General features: G+C 42.9%; 1 protein-coding gene across 7 annotated transcripts in view; it reads right to left on the bottom strand.

The window, feature by feature from the left end:
* Positions 1 to 3,041: 3,041 nt before the first annotated feature.
* LOC138045980 (uncharacterized) overlaps positions 3,042 to 17,854 on the bottom strand; it is a 32,857-nt gene continuing 18,044 nt past the window's right edge. For 4 of the 7 annotated variants that reach the window (XM_068892635.1, XM_068892634.1, XM_068892637.1 and 1 more), the window contains 3 exons: positions 6,580 to 11,913; positions 4,654 to 5,496; positions 3,042 to 4,206 (listed from right to left, as the gene is read on the bottom strand). In XM_068892635.1, coding sequence (XP_068748736.1) covers positions 4,111 to 4,206; positions 4,654 to 5,496; positions 6,580 to 11,913 — 6,273 coding nt within the window. In that variant the 3' untranslated portion in view covers positions 3,042 to 4,110. Of the gene's footprint in view, positions 4,207 to 4,653; positions 5,497 to 6,579; positions 11,914 to 12,045; positions 12,185 to 12,822; positions 12,950 to 13,012; positions 13,137 to 17,854 lie in introns of those variants that run through there. The other 3 variants (XM_068892640.1, XM_068892639.1, XM_068892638.1) reach the window with 3 other exon arrangements.

Raw genomic sequence — 17,854 nt, 5'->3', positions numbered from 1 at the left:
GGCGTTAAAAATTAAAAAAACAAGGCCGTAAGTAAAGCAGCAGCAATTTACATATGGACGCTGGTACCGTTACAAAAAAGGCAAAGAGATCTCCGAATTACTTGGAGCTACTAAAGTGAGGTGAATTTTCTCGCCTTCATTTGATATAGTTGCGGAATCTCAGAACTTTTCTTGAACGATTTGCATTTAAAAGAAACTAAATATTTCAACTGACTTCGAAAAAAATCACCGTAATCGTTGAAACATTTTTGGAGATATTTTATCTGCGTTTAGTTGTCTGTAGCCTGAGAAATAACTTTGATATAAAGTTTCATTAAAGTTTTCAACTTTTGGACTTAAAGGTGGGAAACCTTGCTATGATTTTCAAACTTGATGTAAATCAAGGAATTTACTCCTAGAAGCGACGTCTTCCATGTTGCTCATTGAACCTTCCTTGATCTGAAACTCAGTGGCCGCTCAAGTTTGTGCGCTGGGTGTCTGGCCACGGGGAGGCTTCAGATTTGTTCTTCGTGGCTCTGTTCTCCGGTAACCGGTAAGACAGTACGATTCCCAGGTAATTTATCGGCGTAAATAGTTCGGCAGAGCTCCTCGAAGACGTGAGCAGTGTGGGTTCACTTGAATTGGTTCGCCAAGTCTTGTCATAATTTTTCAGGTTTAAAAAACCCTGTTTCTGTTGGTATTATTATGTCTCCCTCTTCTTCACAACAAATGTAAATCCCTTGATTTACCTCAAGACTTGAGCCTCATCACCTTTAAGGTGGGCAGACACGACGGGTCATGTTGCAGGGACATCTTGCAGCGACATGTTCCAGCGACATGCATTAGGGTCACGTAGCGGGGACATGTAGCAGGGACAAAATCACAACATTTGCACACACACATGAAATTGTTGCGGGTACATATTTCAGGGATATGTTGCACGATGTGTCCCAAGTTGAACTTCATGGGACACGTAGCGGGGACAAAATCACCCCCAAATTGGTGTTGCACAATTATAAAAGTATCAGTTCAGAAGAGGGGACATGTGGCTGCAACATATCCCTGAAACATGTACCCGCAACATTTTCATGTGTGTGCACATATTGTGATTTTGTCCCTGCTACATGTCGCCTCAGTGTGCACTACATAAGTTTTTTGTCGCTGCAACATGACCACTTGTGTCTGCCCACTTCTAGCTTCTAGCTTTTTATTCATCTTATCTTGACGCAGATCGTCATCTTCACCTCCACAAAAGACAACAAAGACTAAATGCGACGATTCTGTTCTGAGTTTCGCGCCATTTTTTGACAGCTGTCAATCGAGAAAGTCAGATAATGACGTGAGTGCTAACCATATTCTCACCTCACTCCGTCAGGACAATCTCGCTAAGGGTCGGAAAAAGCTTAAAGCCACCTTAACGTTTAAAATACTAAATGGTCTTGCTCCGGATTATCTACAAGACCTGTTTTCAATTCGCACCACAAAATATTGTCAGGAATTTAGAAATGGCCGTTTTTATACTAGAGACGCATAATCCGTCCAAACGAATTATGCGTCTCTAATGTTATCTGTCAAGTGTAAAAACGGGACGAACTATATGAGACGCATAATTCATCTAGGCGAACTTGGGCAAACATTTTTTCTGCGTCTGTAAAATTCGTCTGGTATAAAGACGGACACATGACGCATAATTCGTCTGGACGAAGTATCCACTTTAGTGCGTCTTCGAAGACGCACAAAACTGGATACTTTACATCATGCGTCTTGTGGCCGTCTTTATACTAGACGAATTTAACAGACACAGAAAAAGTGTTTGCCCAAGCTCGTCGCAGACGAATTATGCGTCTCTAGTATAAAAATGGCCAATGAAGCTTAATTTGCCCAAACCAAACAACAACTATCTCAAAAAAAGTTTTTGCTGCAGTGCGGCCTCACGATGGAACAACTTACCCAACAATTTACACGATTCGAATCGATTTTATGAAAATGAGGGTTAGACTCCCACACGGCAACCTTGTAAAACAGTATTTTTATTACTATAGTAGGTACTGAATTTTATTGTACTATATCTATTGAATTCTTACTGAAGGTTTTACCGTGTTTAAATAAAGCATGTATGTATGCATAATTCTCGACAGCTATACAAACCGTCGACTGCGTTTCGGGTTTGCATAACTGTCTCGAATTCTCCCAACTCCCCCTCGTGTTTAGATGAGGCTATGGCAACACGGAAAAAGTCATCTATTGCTTAAACGTAGGAGTAAACTTACGAGACAAGACACTAAGATGAAAAGAAACCTAACAATACATATTGCGAATTATTTAACAATTATCCTACAAGGGCGCGCTGGATATGGAGTGATAGATAACCCGCCGAGTTGGCTATAATCATTTTATATAAAGCAAGCCCGAGTAGAATAATAGGCTTTTGTCGGACATTTTTTCTCAGAGCTTCAAAAACGTTATTGCTGACGCGTTCCTTGACCATACTGGGTACAACAGGTATATGAACTGATAAGAAAATAAAAGTCGAGAATAATGCTGACAGAGGGAGGTATAAAGGGGCCCAACAAAACTATGTTTCTGCGTCACGCTCTGAAACACACAATTTCTTTGGAGTTGAATATTGTGGTAATCGAAAATGGTTCAGCGTTTGGGGTGCACTCTGCGCCTCGTGAGTCCACAACATTTTGACCACTGCGATGACAAATATCGTTGTCGATAAGAGTACAGACAACACTGAACCACTTCCGATTTGTTAATTCGCAGGAGTGGTAGTGAGCCCAGTAGATTATCTTTTACAAGGCTCTAGTGCATCTCTCGGCAAAAGCAGGAAACTCAAAGCCTTTGTTCGCAAGTTCACCCTGGCGCCGCTGGAAAAAAAGTTTGCCGCATTCCGCTAAGGCCATCGAGTACACGCTAATTCCGAAGCGTCTTAATTGTTGTAAGTTAAACTGGTATCCACGGTCCTTGGATACATCAGGACTTCAGGCTTCATTGTGTCAAGTTTCAGAGCGATTAGTTGAGAGTGACAGACTGAACAACAAATAAAATAGGACAAATGACGCTTTAAAATGCAAGGCATTTATTTCATAAAAGGGCGATGACAATTTTTTTTTCTTCATCATGTACATCATGACCGCCACAGAAAAAATTCATATCTGGAAATAAATACATTTTTTCTAAAAACTTTATACTCTAATGCAACATAATTTACGATTTTACATAAATAGAAATGTCAGACATAAATTAATATATACTTTCATGATTAATTTACAATTATTTAAAAGCATCATGAGAGAAATGATCTCGAATTAAAACGTTGTACAATACGCCATTGCGGGCCTTCAGTGGTGGCCACTGATTTCACTATCGCCACAAGGGCCTGCGCCGGGTGACTAGAAGACGAATGTATGAGGCCACTTGCTATTTTATGAACGCACAGTCTTAAATACTTTGCCTCTGTACAAAAGTTTTCGACTTTGTGTTTTGTCGTCATATAAAATTTATGAAACTGGTCTTTTCAGGAGAATTCAATGCACTTGTGAGCAAAGTTCCAGTTAAGCACTTGTCAACGTAATCACGAGAAAGAGAAGACCAAATATATTCACTATCCAACAAATCTATGCATTAACGACAGTTTTCGACGTTTGAACACTGGAGCTATGAAAGTGAAAGACCGGGCGTGACGTAAAAGAAAAACGCGCGAGAGACAAAGGGAAGGAGGGCCTCCCCTCCGTATTTTTAACTATTCAGCAAACAACCTCTCCTTATTCAATACTCCTATCAATTTTTTTTTTGCTCAATATCTTGCTCATCATATTGCGCCCTTTGTAATTTATCGTTTTGGCCAAATAAGGCCAGGTTTCTTTCTCAACCAATCAAAAAACAAAACAAGCCACTGTTCCCGCGCTTACCGCCGGCTACATGCATTGGCGTCGACCTCTGATTGGTTCATATTGTTTGTAGTTGTTTTTATAGGGCTGAGAAAATATTTAAACCTATCAAGAAGTTTATTTTAACTTATGTGTGCGTAAGATTCTTCTTGAGAAAAGCCACGCCGTATCAACGGCGGAAGAGAGACTACTAATTAATAAACAAAGCACCAATAGACGATAAGTGGACACTGTCTCAATGTGTGTTTGCCGAGTACAGGGGGTTGGAAACTGGCTGCTGCTGTCGTTTATTCTGACTACATTCTCTGCTATGTGTTCCCCAGGCTGACAGCTGCGACGGTAAAGAAAAGGCACTAGTTAGTGTGAAGTAACGAAACTTCTGTCCTACAATAGCTTGCGAGGGCAAGCATCCGGTCCCAGCAGAGATTTTCCGCATTCCGGCCGTGCGAAAGTTGGGGCGAGAGCAAAGTTTGGAGGGTCCTCGCCCCAACTTTCGCGCGTCCTGAATGCAGAAAATCTCCGCTGGTACGGGAACGCTTGCTGCGCAGGGTAGTGTTATTAAAGAAGAAACCCCCCTCCCACCCCCTTCCCGGGGAGAATACGTGCCTGTATCATCTGACAGATGGACAACTTCACAAAAGGCTACGTTCCCTACTCTTTGCAATGAGTGTCCTTCCCGTCCTACTGAAATTACGGAGAAGTGCTGTAAACGCCTCCTAAAATGTCGAGGGGAAACAGCAGGTTACGGGGCACGGTACTATTGAAGCTATGTACTCACCTGACATTCCGTGCTGCAGTACCAGGCCGCCTGACACCCAGAACAAAGGAAAGAGGCATCACGCTTGCAAACGGAACAGCGATTGACTCCATCCTCATCCACTTTGGCACCGGCTCCCTTAACTTCCTCCCGCTGGGAAATCAGCGGTCCAACTTTAGGGGGCATGAACCCGTGAAACGAAGCGCTAGGGTGCATGTTTGACCTTTTGTGCTCCATTCCCCCTTGTGCTAGGACAGCCAATTCGCGACTACGGTGCCAGATAGAGTCTCGTTCCAGTTTACCGCTATTTGTTGCCTTTCGAATCAGTTCGTTCTCCCTTGGATGACTGATTCTTGAATCGGTAGCTTCGCTTGTTTTATCTCTAAACTGTGAATGAGTCAAGTTATTTTTAGGACTCGACAGCCGCGGCTCCTTTCTCTCCGAGTGCAATGCACCGGGACTTAAATGCTTTGAGTGTTGAATGGAAACAGGCGACGAAATCGGTGGCTCGGCAAGTTTTAGCCTTTTCGCTCTCTCGTACTCATCGCGATCTGTCACGTGACCAAACTGAGGATGCGACGGATGACGCATGACGCGCGACTCCAGTTCGCTGTATCGCCGTTTTTTCTCTTCCGCGATTCGTTGTTCCATGAATAACTGCCGTTCGCGGTCGCTTATCCTTTTTTCTCTAGCTCTCATTGCATCCATGTGCTCTCGCCTTTGCTCCATTCTGATCTGATGTTCTTTGCTAAACACAAGTGGGTTCACTTTGTCTTTGAGTTCCGCATGAAGAAGTCTTCTGTTAGCTTCTATCTGTTCTAAGCTTAATCTCTGCCTTTCCCTCTCTCGCTCGCGTTCGATATCCTGACAAAAGTGACAATAAAAAATACGTCAGTTTATACTTATTTCTCTGGAAAAAAAAAACTTGCATAAAGAGTAGAGCTCAATTTTCGAAGGATTTGTTTGGAACACCGGTCTACATAGTAGTCGCTTCTTCGTTAAAGGGAAACAAAAAGAGAATTGCTCAGTTATGGCAAGAATTTAAGCACTTGTTCAAAGACAATGACGTCGTGTGGCTTTTTTCAAAGTTTGACATAAATTGACAAATGTTTTTGACATTGTTACTGACCAACATTTTCCATGTTGTTTCGACAGAAACAGCTTCAACGCGCTTTTCCTTTTGGGCCTTGCAAAAAAACCCAATTTCAAGGTTTATTTTAGCCAACACAACAACAATAATTTATCTAACACAACCTCTCCTCCCCCATATCAATCTTAATAATGTGGTGCAAATACCGTGCAAGCCTTTGGCCCTTTCCTTACCAGCACTGGAATAGGGACGGGGGAGGGGGGGCGTAGGTTGAAGTAGAAAGACTTTCATCTTTTATCACACAGACAAATTTAGGAATGATCATTTTATGGTGGTGTCACATTTTGTCAACGAGTTTTGCCCAAATTGTAGGCTTAACAATTTTAGTATTGTTTATTATACAGGTCACATGTGAGGCATAAATGTATATAATGTTGACGTAGTGATGGCGCGAGCAATGAGAATTTACATTTTGATACTTAGAGTTAACAAGTTGTTTTCCTTTTTTTCGTCGCATTGTTTTCTAAAAGAAATAAAAAACATGTACCGACTCGAAAAAGCTGTGGAAACCTGCGGAAGCCTGCGGCTCGTGTTCCCACAGCATTTCTCGTTCTCCCAAACTTTCACTCGTGTTTCTATAACTCGATAGAAACACGGTACATGTTTTCTATTTCTTAAATCATGCATATGAACTGCGAAAAGAAGCATGTTATCATTTTTTAGAACCTCTTTTCAGATTTTCTCGTTTCTCGTTTTCGCGGTGCTTAGAAAACTTCGTGGTAGTCGAATAAAGAGAAGAGACGCGCAAAATTAGCCAATCATTGCGTGCGTGGAATCTGATATAATTTTCCTCTAACCTGTCTAATGTGTGGTGGAATGTCCTTGCCAACCTCTCCCAACAGACTGCCGGGTTTACCAGCTGCAGCCGCTAATCGTTCCATAGCTTGTCGTGAATTCATCATAGGACCATACTCTCGGGAGGAAAGAGACGTTGGAGGAGAATACCTGTGAACATCGGACGACAATCGGCCGGCCTCGGGCGCCCGTCTATCAAAAAAACCATCGGGTCGGACGAAGAGTGGTTTTCCAATCGGCGAGCCTCCTTTACTTATAGGCAAGGATGACGCCATTCGGCTCAGCAGCTCGCGATGCGACGGTTCAGATGCGCGAATAGCTTCTCCTCGTCTGTGCATCTCTAACTCGTGGAAGGCGAACATTCGTGGGTCCATGCGAGGATCTATCCTACCGGCAACTCCGGGCGGGACAAAAGCTCTATCCTGATAGAGCTTATGGCGCAGTGGCGGAGACAACTCAGTTGGAATCCTTGATCTCTTGTTTCCGTCGGCGGACATTAGCAGCACTATATCATCCGAGCGTTCTCTTTCAGAGCCCGAAATCCGGACAGTGTCTTTGTCTCCAAGTCCCTTTTTGGATTCTTTTTCCTTAAGCTGAACAAGCTCTAAACTTCGGCTTCTCGCCTTTGGTTCCGCGGCTTGTTCGAGACGAAGTCTGTGATCCATATCTGGGCTAACACGTTCTCTGCTGCGTTGTTCGTCTCGACCACTACTTGGTCTCGCTTCCTCGATTTGCTTCCTTTTATCTTCAAGAAGTCGAACACCTGGGTTCATAGTACTGGAATTTCCGATGGACGACTTCGGACCACCTTTTTCTTCGTCCCTCTCCACGATCCCTGCCTGTCCTAAACGCTCTAAGCCTCGCGGGCTGACAATTTCCACTCCTTCCGAAATCTTCACAGGGTGTATGACAGCTTCCTTGGTCGAAGGCACTCGGGAGAATGGCGAGACATGTCGTCGAGTGAGCAGAACTTCCTCCCCTCTCTGTCTCTCAGAGGACTGCCTCACATCTGCTTCATCTAATGGTCGCAACAGAGGGGGCCCAGGCTTGAGAAACTCGTTCATAATAGCAGCAGCAGGTTCTCGTTCTTCAACAAGACGACGTAATGAAAAAATCTGATCTCTCTTATCCACAGGAGAGATTGAAGCCGATCGGTGTCCCCTTCCAGGAGAAAGCAAGCTCAGATCCTTGGAATGAGGCGGGGTTGTCAGTTTGGACGGTCCGCGGGGAGTTGGAGCGAGACCAGAAGGAAGGAATTCAACAGACTTGGTCTTCAACCCTTCATCAACCTTTCCTTTCAACAATTCTTCTTCTCTACGACGGTTCAGATCTGACAACGTCAGCGGCTGATGTAGAGACCTGCTAGGCACGACTTGTTCCCGTGGGGACCTCTCTGGAGACTTTCGAGGTTGATGAGGTGAAAGTAAAAGTTCTGAGCCATAGCGTTGTGATTTCTCCTCGTAAAGGGCTTCCAATTCCCTCAGTGAAGCCGGTTGCTTTCCTATTTGCTGAAGATGCGACAGCATCAGAGGTGGTCGCTTTCCTGGCACGTGCGCGATAGGTTTGACTACTTTGGGTGTTTGGAGGACTTGTTTGTCTCCAAGTGCTTCTCTACCGAGTGGAGATCGACACGAATTCTTGTCACGCTCGCGTCTCTCGCGTGACATAACTGCAGACATGTGATCGTGACCATGACCACCAAAGGTGTGTATTGAACCATGATGGCCTGGGATATCTAGGATCCCCGGTGGGACACCCCTTGGGCCGTTTCCATGAAAAGGGCAGTTTAGGTCTCGTTTGCAAGGTATCCCTGCCTTCATATTACCGTGTATATGATGTCCACAGTTAGTTGCAGAGTAACGTCCTCCAGGGGACAGTGGACTTCCAAACATTCCTGAAACAGGCACTGGGCGAGCACCGTGAGTAAGTAGATGAGGAGTGAAAGTCCTGGGTGAAAAGCCTTTCATGTGAGGAGATGCAGAACTGAGAGCAGGCGAGATGGGCATTCCGCTCCCATCATGCATCGGCACCACAGGAATTAAGATAGCGGCACGGTGTGGCGGCATGTCCATTGGCCGGCCGAATTTATCCTTGACGTTGCCTGGAATTGTGGGATTTACAGTACCGAAAGGCTTCTTGGGAGAGGTGAAAAGCGTGGCTTTGTCAGGAGAGGATCGTGGAAGCGACTTCATGGGTGATTTTTCTCCGTCTTTTTGGCTCGTGTCATTAAGTTTTGAGATGGAATTTTGATCTTTCTCCTGTAATTTTTCTTCGTTTGTCTCCGATACATCTTGACCATGTTTCTTCTTCTCGTCGTCGTCATCTAAGATCTCGATAGGGCTCATTACTTTCCGAGGTTGTTCCACACCACTAGGGCGTGGCTCTGTAGTTTCGGTGTTCTCTACACTGATTTCTCCTTTCTCTTCGGTTGTTTCATGTAATGCTTCCTTTTCATCTACGATCTTCCTTAGCTTGGGAACAGGCTCCATCCCGGAAGACTCCTTTGATGATAGCCCATGCTTCAGAGGTGGCGGTTGTGGTTTGCTATCATTCCCACTGCTCGAGTCAACCATCGAAGACTTTAATCGAGGCAATGTTCGAGGCACATTGGGCGGAAAACACCGAAAAAAACTTCGGTGAAGTTCGTTCTCAAAATCACCTGTTTCAGTACTCGCCGGATTTTCATCTCCACAGGGCAGTTTTGGAGAGGGGTCGCCGATAATTTCACATTTTTCAGACGATATTTTCGGAGAGTTTCTGTTTTCCATTGAGGTGTCTTTGTCACTAGAACAAAAACCTTCTTCGTGTTCGTCATCCCCGGGATTTTCTTCGTTACTTTCCTCGTCTTTGGAGTCCCGCGCGTGTTGCTGCCCGTCCTCCGTGCATAATTTGTTTTGTTGTCGGAGCCTTTCCACGAGCCAGTTGTGTCTCGGGAGATCTCGCGCGTACCGGTTCTGACTGATCAAATGAGGCGGCGTGGATCTCTCTCTCTCCTTTTCTTCATTTTTCCGTTTGGTTTTCCCGATCTTTCTCTCAGTCTTTCCCAGCTCCTTCTTAGCATCTTCTTCCAGAGTGTTTTGTTGCGAGTCGGAAAACACGCTGGTCTCCTGGCTGCTCTCGCAGTTATCGGATACCACAGTTCCGATAGTAACAACCTCTTCCAAGCATTCTTCAGGAAGACAATCTTCAGAGGGTGACAGCGAGCGTGTTTCGCAGTCCTTTTCACAGTGATCATTTGTTTCTGTAACACCGCTCTCTCTCTGTTGATCTCCGGTTGCGTGACTCGAAGAGGTCAACTCAATGTCTTCATTCCGCTCTTGACTCTTTCCACGTAATGCCTCGTAATCACTCTCCGAATCAAAATGTTTGATTCGCTTCGTTGTTTTCGCATCCTTAACAACCGAACGACCCTTATGACTTTTCGTTTTCCGCCGCAGGCTGCCAAAACCCGATTGATGGACGCCTTTATGCCCTTTCGTTTTCCTTCGCTTCTTCTTCTTTACTTTTCCCCGGTTCACAAACACACAAGCTTCAGTCTCACTGAGTTCTCCAGCATCCGACATGCCTTCATTGTTAGACAGTTCCGATTCATTAGCCACAGTCTCTGGGTTTTGTTCCGCATCACAGGAATTATTTTGAGCTTGTTCAGATGAACGGGTTTCTTTCATTTCAGGTCTCCTCTTGCCAGCGTTTCTTTCAAAAACACCACCCATAACAGAAGTCTCTTGGATTTGATTTTCCATTTGCAAAGATTGTTTTTCACTCTGGTTTGTTGATGTCACATCGTCACCTTCCTCAACATCACCGTTTTCGTGAATACAGACTTGATCGTTTTGTGACGCACAGTCATGACTGTGTTTACTTGAATGCTCGCACTGCATGTCGGGCTCTTCCATCAGCCGCGCAATTTTTGAACTTTTGATATTACTGTGATCTGGTTCTAGGCCTCTCTTGCTGCACATCTCACTTCCTTTACATGTCTTTTCCTCGCTATTTACATCGACATCTTCACTGGGACACTCACAAGACTCGCATTTAAGATTGGAAATCACGTTTTCCTCAGAATTCAAATCATTTTTTGGCGATAAATCTCTTAACTCACGAGTTGCTTCCATAACATTACACTTCACATTCGAAGCAGAACCCAGTCCATTTTCCCCTGAGCTAAACGTCTTTAAAAATGTTGAGCTTCCTCCATTTAGTTTATATTCATTTGGGGAGATGTTATTGTTTTCTGTGACAACTGTTTCCCTGTCGCCATCACTAAACGCTAGCTCGTCATCTGTAACATTCTCAAACTTCAAGGGTTCCAGTTCCGGCCTTGCATCTGACACACTATTAGCCTCGCATGGTTCACTTTCAGCACAAACATTCACTACGGAAGTATCTTTCAAATTTATTCCCTTGACCTCAACTTTGCTTTCGTTGACAAATTCAATATTTTTTATTTCTTGAGCGCCAGATTCTTTGCGCAAGAATCGATCAAATAGAGATTCTCTGTCGAGAGCGGTTCCTTTGCAATCCGCATCACTACTCTCGTCGTGTGTCGACGAATTATTTGCATGTTCATTGCTATATTCAGGGGAATAGTTGCCATAACATTTCTCGTACATCGACGGGCCGCTCTCCTTTTCCCGCTCGCGACTAACGTTATCCCTGGATACATTTCCCGCTCCGTTCACTTCAGCCTCCGATTTGTCCGTACCAAGGCCTTCTTTCTTGCTATCGAACATATCAGTAATTTTTTTCGTCAGTTGCTCGCGCTGCAAAAGTTCCGCACGAGCGATATCCTCACTCAACAATCGTTTTTGACGCGCTAAATCCTGCGTGAGTCTTTGCTTTTCTCGTGGCGCGTCTCGCCTGTGTGAAATAACTTTAGACGTTTTATTTTCCTCCGTAAGTTGAAATTTTCTCGACTCTTCAGCCGGAGATGACTTTTTCTCTTCAGAATCTTCCCCTACTCGCCGCACAGGGGATCCGTAACGCCCCGAATGGCGTGACATGTCGTCGCTGCCATGCCGCTGATAATGATGCGAGACTTTGCGCTGTTGGTTGACGCCAATATCTGCAAACTGGTCTCGATCCCGCGAACCCGTCCGACCCGCGGGTTTTGCTATTCCTCGTCCACGTTTATCTCCAGTCGATTTCGATTTGTGCCCACCAAAAGCTGGTTTTCCTCGCGGCTTGGATCCGTCGTTTTGGTGAATGTGCGAAAAGAAGTAACTAGACATATTAAGCGTCGATATTTCACTCGTCTTCAAGCTGTTTCTTGAAGGCAAATCCTTTTCTTCTTCTGTTGAATTTCCTGAACTTATACACGTTTCCCCTGGCTTGAGCTGAAAAGAAATGAAACAGCATGTTTCAAACGCGTGGCTCAATTTTTTAAAAATAACAATATTTGTGCGTTACTCCTAGTTACTGCTGACTCACTTCAGTTTTGGGAAACAGACGGTAAAAATAATTCAAACCTGATTAATCGTGTTCTTGCGAACAAAAGGAATTCGTATGAATAGCATTGTTCCGAGAGAGGATGCCCTCGACAAGACAATTTTCTCAATCAAATCCTTCACTAAAGTCGTTGCCCCTGACAAAACAAGGCAACGCAGCTTTCAGCACTTACGACAGACTAAAATTCGCTTTGATATCAAGTATTTTGGAAACAAAACAATTTAACTCAAAGCTACCTTTATCGCTAATTGCAGCTTTCGAATTGTCCAAAGGCAATACTCTCTCAAGAGTTACTTGACTCGGTATTTTTCGCTTTGTTTGATATCTTGTGACCGGCGCCACATAAAATGAAGAGGCAAAAAATTAAAACACCTCTTAGCTTGCAAACATGAGACATAATTGACAAAATACCATTTAAGATTCGTATGAAAGAGTTTAAAATTGTTAATACCCAGCACAAAATGGGGTGTCAAGTAGCCTAGCTGAAAAGGTGAAGACGAACCCTCAAACAACGTCGTTCTTTTATGACGCTCTCGTCTGATAACATTGCCTGTATTTACGGTGAATAAAAACAAAAAATATTGCGCCGGTTTGGAACAACAGTACTTGGCTAGTAACGCATACAATAAGCCGATATCACACACTTCAGTTATTTACCAACAATATCACGATATTAGAGGCAACGTGTAAAGACTAATATCGGTCCAACTTCATGATCAAATCCGTTTTAGCTCAGTCATGCATGATAAATCACTTATCTTCCTTCACGCTCAATGTTGAGATATATTCATATTCACCTCGAAGTGTTACGATTTCCTGTACCTCTTCGACAGCAATTGAAAAAGATGGTCAAATACTTAAAGCCGAACGCATTTTCACCTTAAAAAACAGAAGTGCCTGAGTTCAGCTGGTTTTCTACAGAGCGCGATGAAAAGCGTATCGAGGACACTCAAAAGAACAGCTGTTGCCGGCTGTGCAAACACCTACCCAAGATTTCGCAGTTGTTGATCTTTTCCTACGTTACTTGCTATCAAATCCTCTCTTTAGGGTCAAAGCGGACGTGACCGAGCAAGGATGATGTGCTTGATATAAGAACAAGCTTAAGCAACGGAGAAATTTTCAACTGATACGATTTCAAGCGAGACCGACCACTCCCTTAGCAGTGGCGTAGAACGTAACATTACGACCAACTTCTTGACCGTCTCAAAGTTTTTATAGATATCCTAAATATTTGTTTCATAATAGGAATAGAAGCGAAAGAGGTGCCGAAAAATATTGGTCCTTTTCCGGAAAATATAGGACTCATTGAAACGATACTGAATTGCTTCAGTTGACAACATAAACAATATGTGTAATAATAGAACAAGGGTGAAAGGTGAAGAATTATATCAAAGCTTACATCTTGCTCACTGACATTCTTTCACTGTTGAATGATGGAAATTGCAGGAAATAGCGTACGAGGAACCAAATCAAAGGAAAGAATGAACATTTGCTGAAACGGTATTCATTCCGGTCAGCGTGTGACGTAATTCAGCCCAGAAAATTGAACTTTGTTTCATACAACACTTCTTTGGTAAAATCACCACAATAGTTTCACGATGTGCGAATACCCCTCATCCACTTCCTGTTTACAACCGGCACACACGCACGTGAAAATATTTTAAGTATCCTGTTATTTCACAAGTTGAAACACATAAGAAAGCCTCACATGCAAGTCTGGATATATTTTCACCCCAGATTTTCTGTTTAATTCTTCATCTCGTTTCAACACACCTTCAAATATCTTGGTTTCAGTTTCTATTGTTGAGTAATCGATATAGTTCCAATGTTATCCGGCACTTAATATTACTGATGCTTGATTGTTCCTTTACGGAATAACATGCTAACATTTTCTTCCTTTCTGTCGTGACTTCAGACTAAGGGCGCGTTCGATTGACCGTATTCCGAATAGGAATACAGGGTATAGAAGTTAGAAATCCTTCACTTTTACGGAGATTCACATTAAAATTATCAAACACTTGCTAAAATGCTATTTTAAACATATCTTTATTATCCTTGTTGCTACAAAAGCGCCAGACATACCGTTTTAAATAATCACTCCACGTATTCTTATTCCGGAATTGGATCAATCGAATGCACCCTAGAGCGGTTTTCAAATGAGTGTCGTAAAACCAAAACCAAAGTAATTACTCTGGCTAATCAAAAAAGACCGAGACAATCCAATAAACCAATCAAAACTGGAAGTAATTACATGTAGCCGACGCAAAGCGCGGGAAAATATGCACGCGCGAGCCACGATTGGTTTTGGTTTCAATTCTGATTGCTTGAAAAACTGGCGCGAGAACTTTGAACCAATCACTGAGTGAAGTAATCATAAACCAAAGTAATTCGCTAATCACTTTCGACACTCAATTGAAAACCGCTCTAAGACTTAGGGACCTTACCAATAGTCAGAACTGGCCAGCAGGAACAGTCCTTCTGATTAATAGTGGAATTTTCTTTACAAGTGGACTGGTCTGGCTGGCCAGGTCTGACCAATGGTAAGTGCCCTTAGTCTACCTGAGACTTCATTGAAGGTGGTCAGTTCACACTGGACCTCGTTCCCAAGGTCTCTTACGAGGCAGAGAAGAGAGATCCTGGGAACGAGGTTGCGTTTCAGTGATGATTTACGGTATGTCGCGCGTTTTTAAGCAACAAGGACAATAATAGCATTTTAGCAGGTGTTTGACAATTGTAATTTGACTCTCTTCTTTTTCGTGTATTCCTATCCCGGAATATGGTCAATCGAACGCACTTTAAGTTTAACAACTACTGTAGTTTTCTGGTACGCCAGCTCCAATTTTAGCTTCACACGCATAAAGAAAAGCCTGCGCTCCCTTATTTATACATTTTGTTCCTGTTTGGCCGAATTATCTCCATTCGTAACTGCAACCAAAATTTATCATATGAACATCAACAAGAAAAGTTGATTTTCAACGAGTGAGTGCACCAGGCGGTTTTAATAAGGGCGGTGGCCGGATTTGCACGAGAATTCAAGTCCACTTTAAATTAAATGATCAGTATTTGTGTTGAGTGGTCCAGAATTCAAACAATGACTAGCACCTTCAAGTTGGATTTTCCTTAATTCTAATTGACCTGCCCACGTGTTCAAAAATACCATTTTTGCATTCATTAACTTGAATGATATCGAGATGTCACAGTTTATAAATGACGAGCATCCTTTCGCGGCGAAAAGTACATCTTCGCACTTGTATGCCGACGACTAAACGATCCATCATATGACCACATAGGACACTAAAGTTCTGAAATACCCTTGGGATAGATATCACCATCAGTGCTATGCGCTAGAGATTCTCGACACATTAATAAAGTTCATCCTCATCATCAACTCGCATAATTTATTTTACCAAAATGCAACGGCTATAAATGGAAGGGGTGTTACACATGTCGTTGTAGATCGACAAGGAACAGCCCATATTAAATCACAAAGGAAATCAAAATGCAGCTGAAAAAAATGGGAATTTCGTTACACAACAATAATTGATCAAAAATACCGTTATACCTCTGAGCGGAAATGGAGGGAAACTGAGTAATCAAGCAAATGTAACGAACGAATGCGAAAGTACTACAAAGAGAAAAGAGGTCATCGATGGCTTCTAAAGCAAACAAATGAATGAACAAATACCAAGTTTTAAGAACAGTCAGAAGAGACCAGTTAATGTCGTTCTCAGCCTACCCTATTTGAAGACAAAGTACAATACGTTCAATCTGCTTTTTAACCCTATGAAACATGAGTACTGCTGTTGATAGCGGAGTCAAATTCAATTCTTCTCTTTGAAGCAGTGATATGGAGCTTAGCCCAAAGTATCCTGGCGTCATTTCTTCGAGCCTCCTAACCCTACTAGGATGTTCGGTTTGGAACCACTACATAATAAATAATTGGACGAATTGAGGCGTTATACTCGGTGTAGAAACCTGTGAATAAAGGGGGTAGTTTCCAAGGAATCTGTGGTACTAAATAATGACGCATTATTTATGACATAACGGTGGTGTTCCTAAGCTAAATTGAATTCCGGCTTATTGTTTGGTTATTTCTTCCTTTTGAGCTTGCAGATATCAAGTAACTTGTCAAAGGAAAAGACAAGGTAAAATAAGCGAAATTTCGTGCTCTTATGACACTGATGCAGCAGCCTGTCCGGTTTGACGTTTCACGTTTCAGTGCAGCTGAGACGTTGAACCAAGGACCGTGACAACGAGTGGTCAGGTGAAAACGGGTCTTGAACCCGGGTTCTCTGAATCTCAAGGCAAGAGCCCTAACCACAGGGCCACACTGCCTCACTGATCATCTTCCTCCTCGCTGGTCCTTCTCCTCTAAATCTCTCTGATGTTAAAAACGGCATACGTCAAGCTGAAAGTTGCGTTTTTTTCCAAACTTGAAAATGACTGAAATTAAGAGAATGTGAGGGGCACAGGGGATTCGCTATCTTTCCTGAAACTTGTTACTGACATTTAAAGTAAATTTTGCCTGTCAGCAACACTGAGCAATGGAACAAGTTCTCAAAACAAAGACATTTTCTAAGCGAAAGTTTACCGCATAGGGAAGGATCATAAACAGTTGCAGAAACTGTTAAAAAAGTCCCGACTTTTTCACTCTTCTTTGTAACCTCATAGGTTCCTTTTTTCACTGTATTGCCGCCTTTTCGACAAGAAATTCGCAGTTCAACTGTACGACCTTCATGAATTCTTCATCAAGCTCAGAGTGCTTGCCATTTGCCCTCTACCGCACTGGCAAAACTCTTCAATGTAGCAAAATAACTTAGTAAACTGCTAGCCGCGGGAAGCATTACAATACATATGTCTTATTAGATGTTTTGGTGTGTAGTATCGCTGAGTATTTTTACGAGTTGTGCTGTATTTTGACACCCAAAAGATCTATTTATCATCCAACTTTCTTTTGCAATAAATTTTTAGCAAATGAATAGGCCATTTCCGAGTTCATGTCGAAGTGCGAAGTTTTTGTGATGGTAATTAGCTCTACTTTGCATATGAATCAAAACTAATTTTTATAACAAAAACTTCGCACTTAGACTCGCTTTGAAGAGGAGGCAGACATGAACTCGGAAATGGCCTATTGTAAACAACCGAGTGCGTGTGACAGATTTGTGCGGGCGGTGCAACGTCAGCAACTAAACTAGTCAAACCGGTTCTCTACTGTACAATAGCCAAGTATACAAATAACTAACTGTACAATACAGTGGAATATTTGCACTCAATTCGTGCGTCTTCGGTACAATGACTAATACAGTTGGATAATAAAGTACAATACAATACATACTCAAGTGACTACTCCCCATAGGGGCTTTTCGGGGCCAAGGAAACGGACAATCAACGAAACGACAGAACAGAAGAAAAACAACTGTTCAGAATCCTTAAGGTGCCCTAATGGGATTTGGAGTCAAAACTCACTTCATTTATACTTCAGACTCGTGTCTACTACATCTCTAACTAAGAGAAATAGTGTATCCAGCAAAAAAAAAAAAAAAAAACACAGAGATGCGAGGCGAAATATGTAGCAACCGATGTGGTGAATAACATCAGCAACACGATTTAAAGACGTCGGCTTTACAACTTCAAAACGTGAACCACCTTCATCTTGATCATCTGCCGCCTATAAAGCTCATTTGCAATGCAACTTTTTTATTTAAAGCCCTTAGCCCCTGAGGGGTTTCCCCAAGGACGAGACAAATCGTCTGGGTTTGATAGGATAAATTTTACAACTTCCCCTCTTCGATGGAAAAGCGTTAAAAGGAATTCCACCATAAACTTGCG

This window comes from Montipora capricornis, chromosome 4, assembly GCF_036669925.1.
Source record: "Montipora capricornis isolate CH-2021 chromosome 4, ASM3666992v2, whole genome shotgun sequence".
Taxonomy (NCBI): Eukaryota; Metazoa; Cnidaria; class Anthozoa; order Scleractinia; family Acroporidae; genus Montipora; species Montipora capricornis.
Note: the sequence above shows the minus strand (reverse complement) of the source record. Positions and strands in the feature narration are given on the sequence as shown.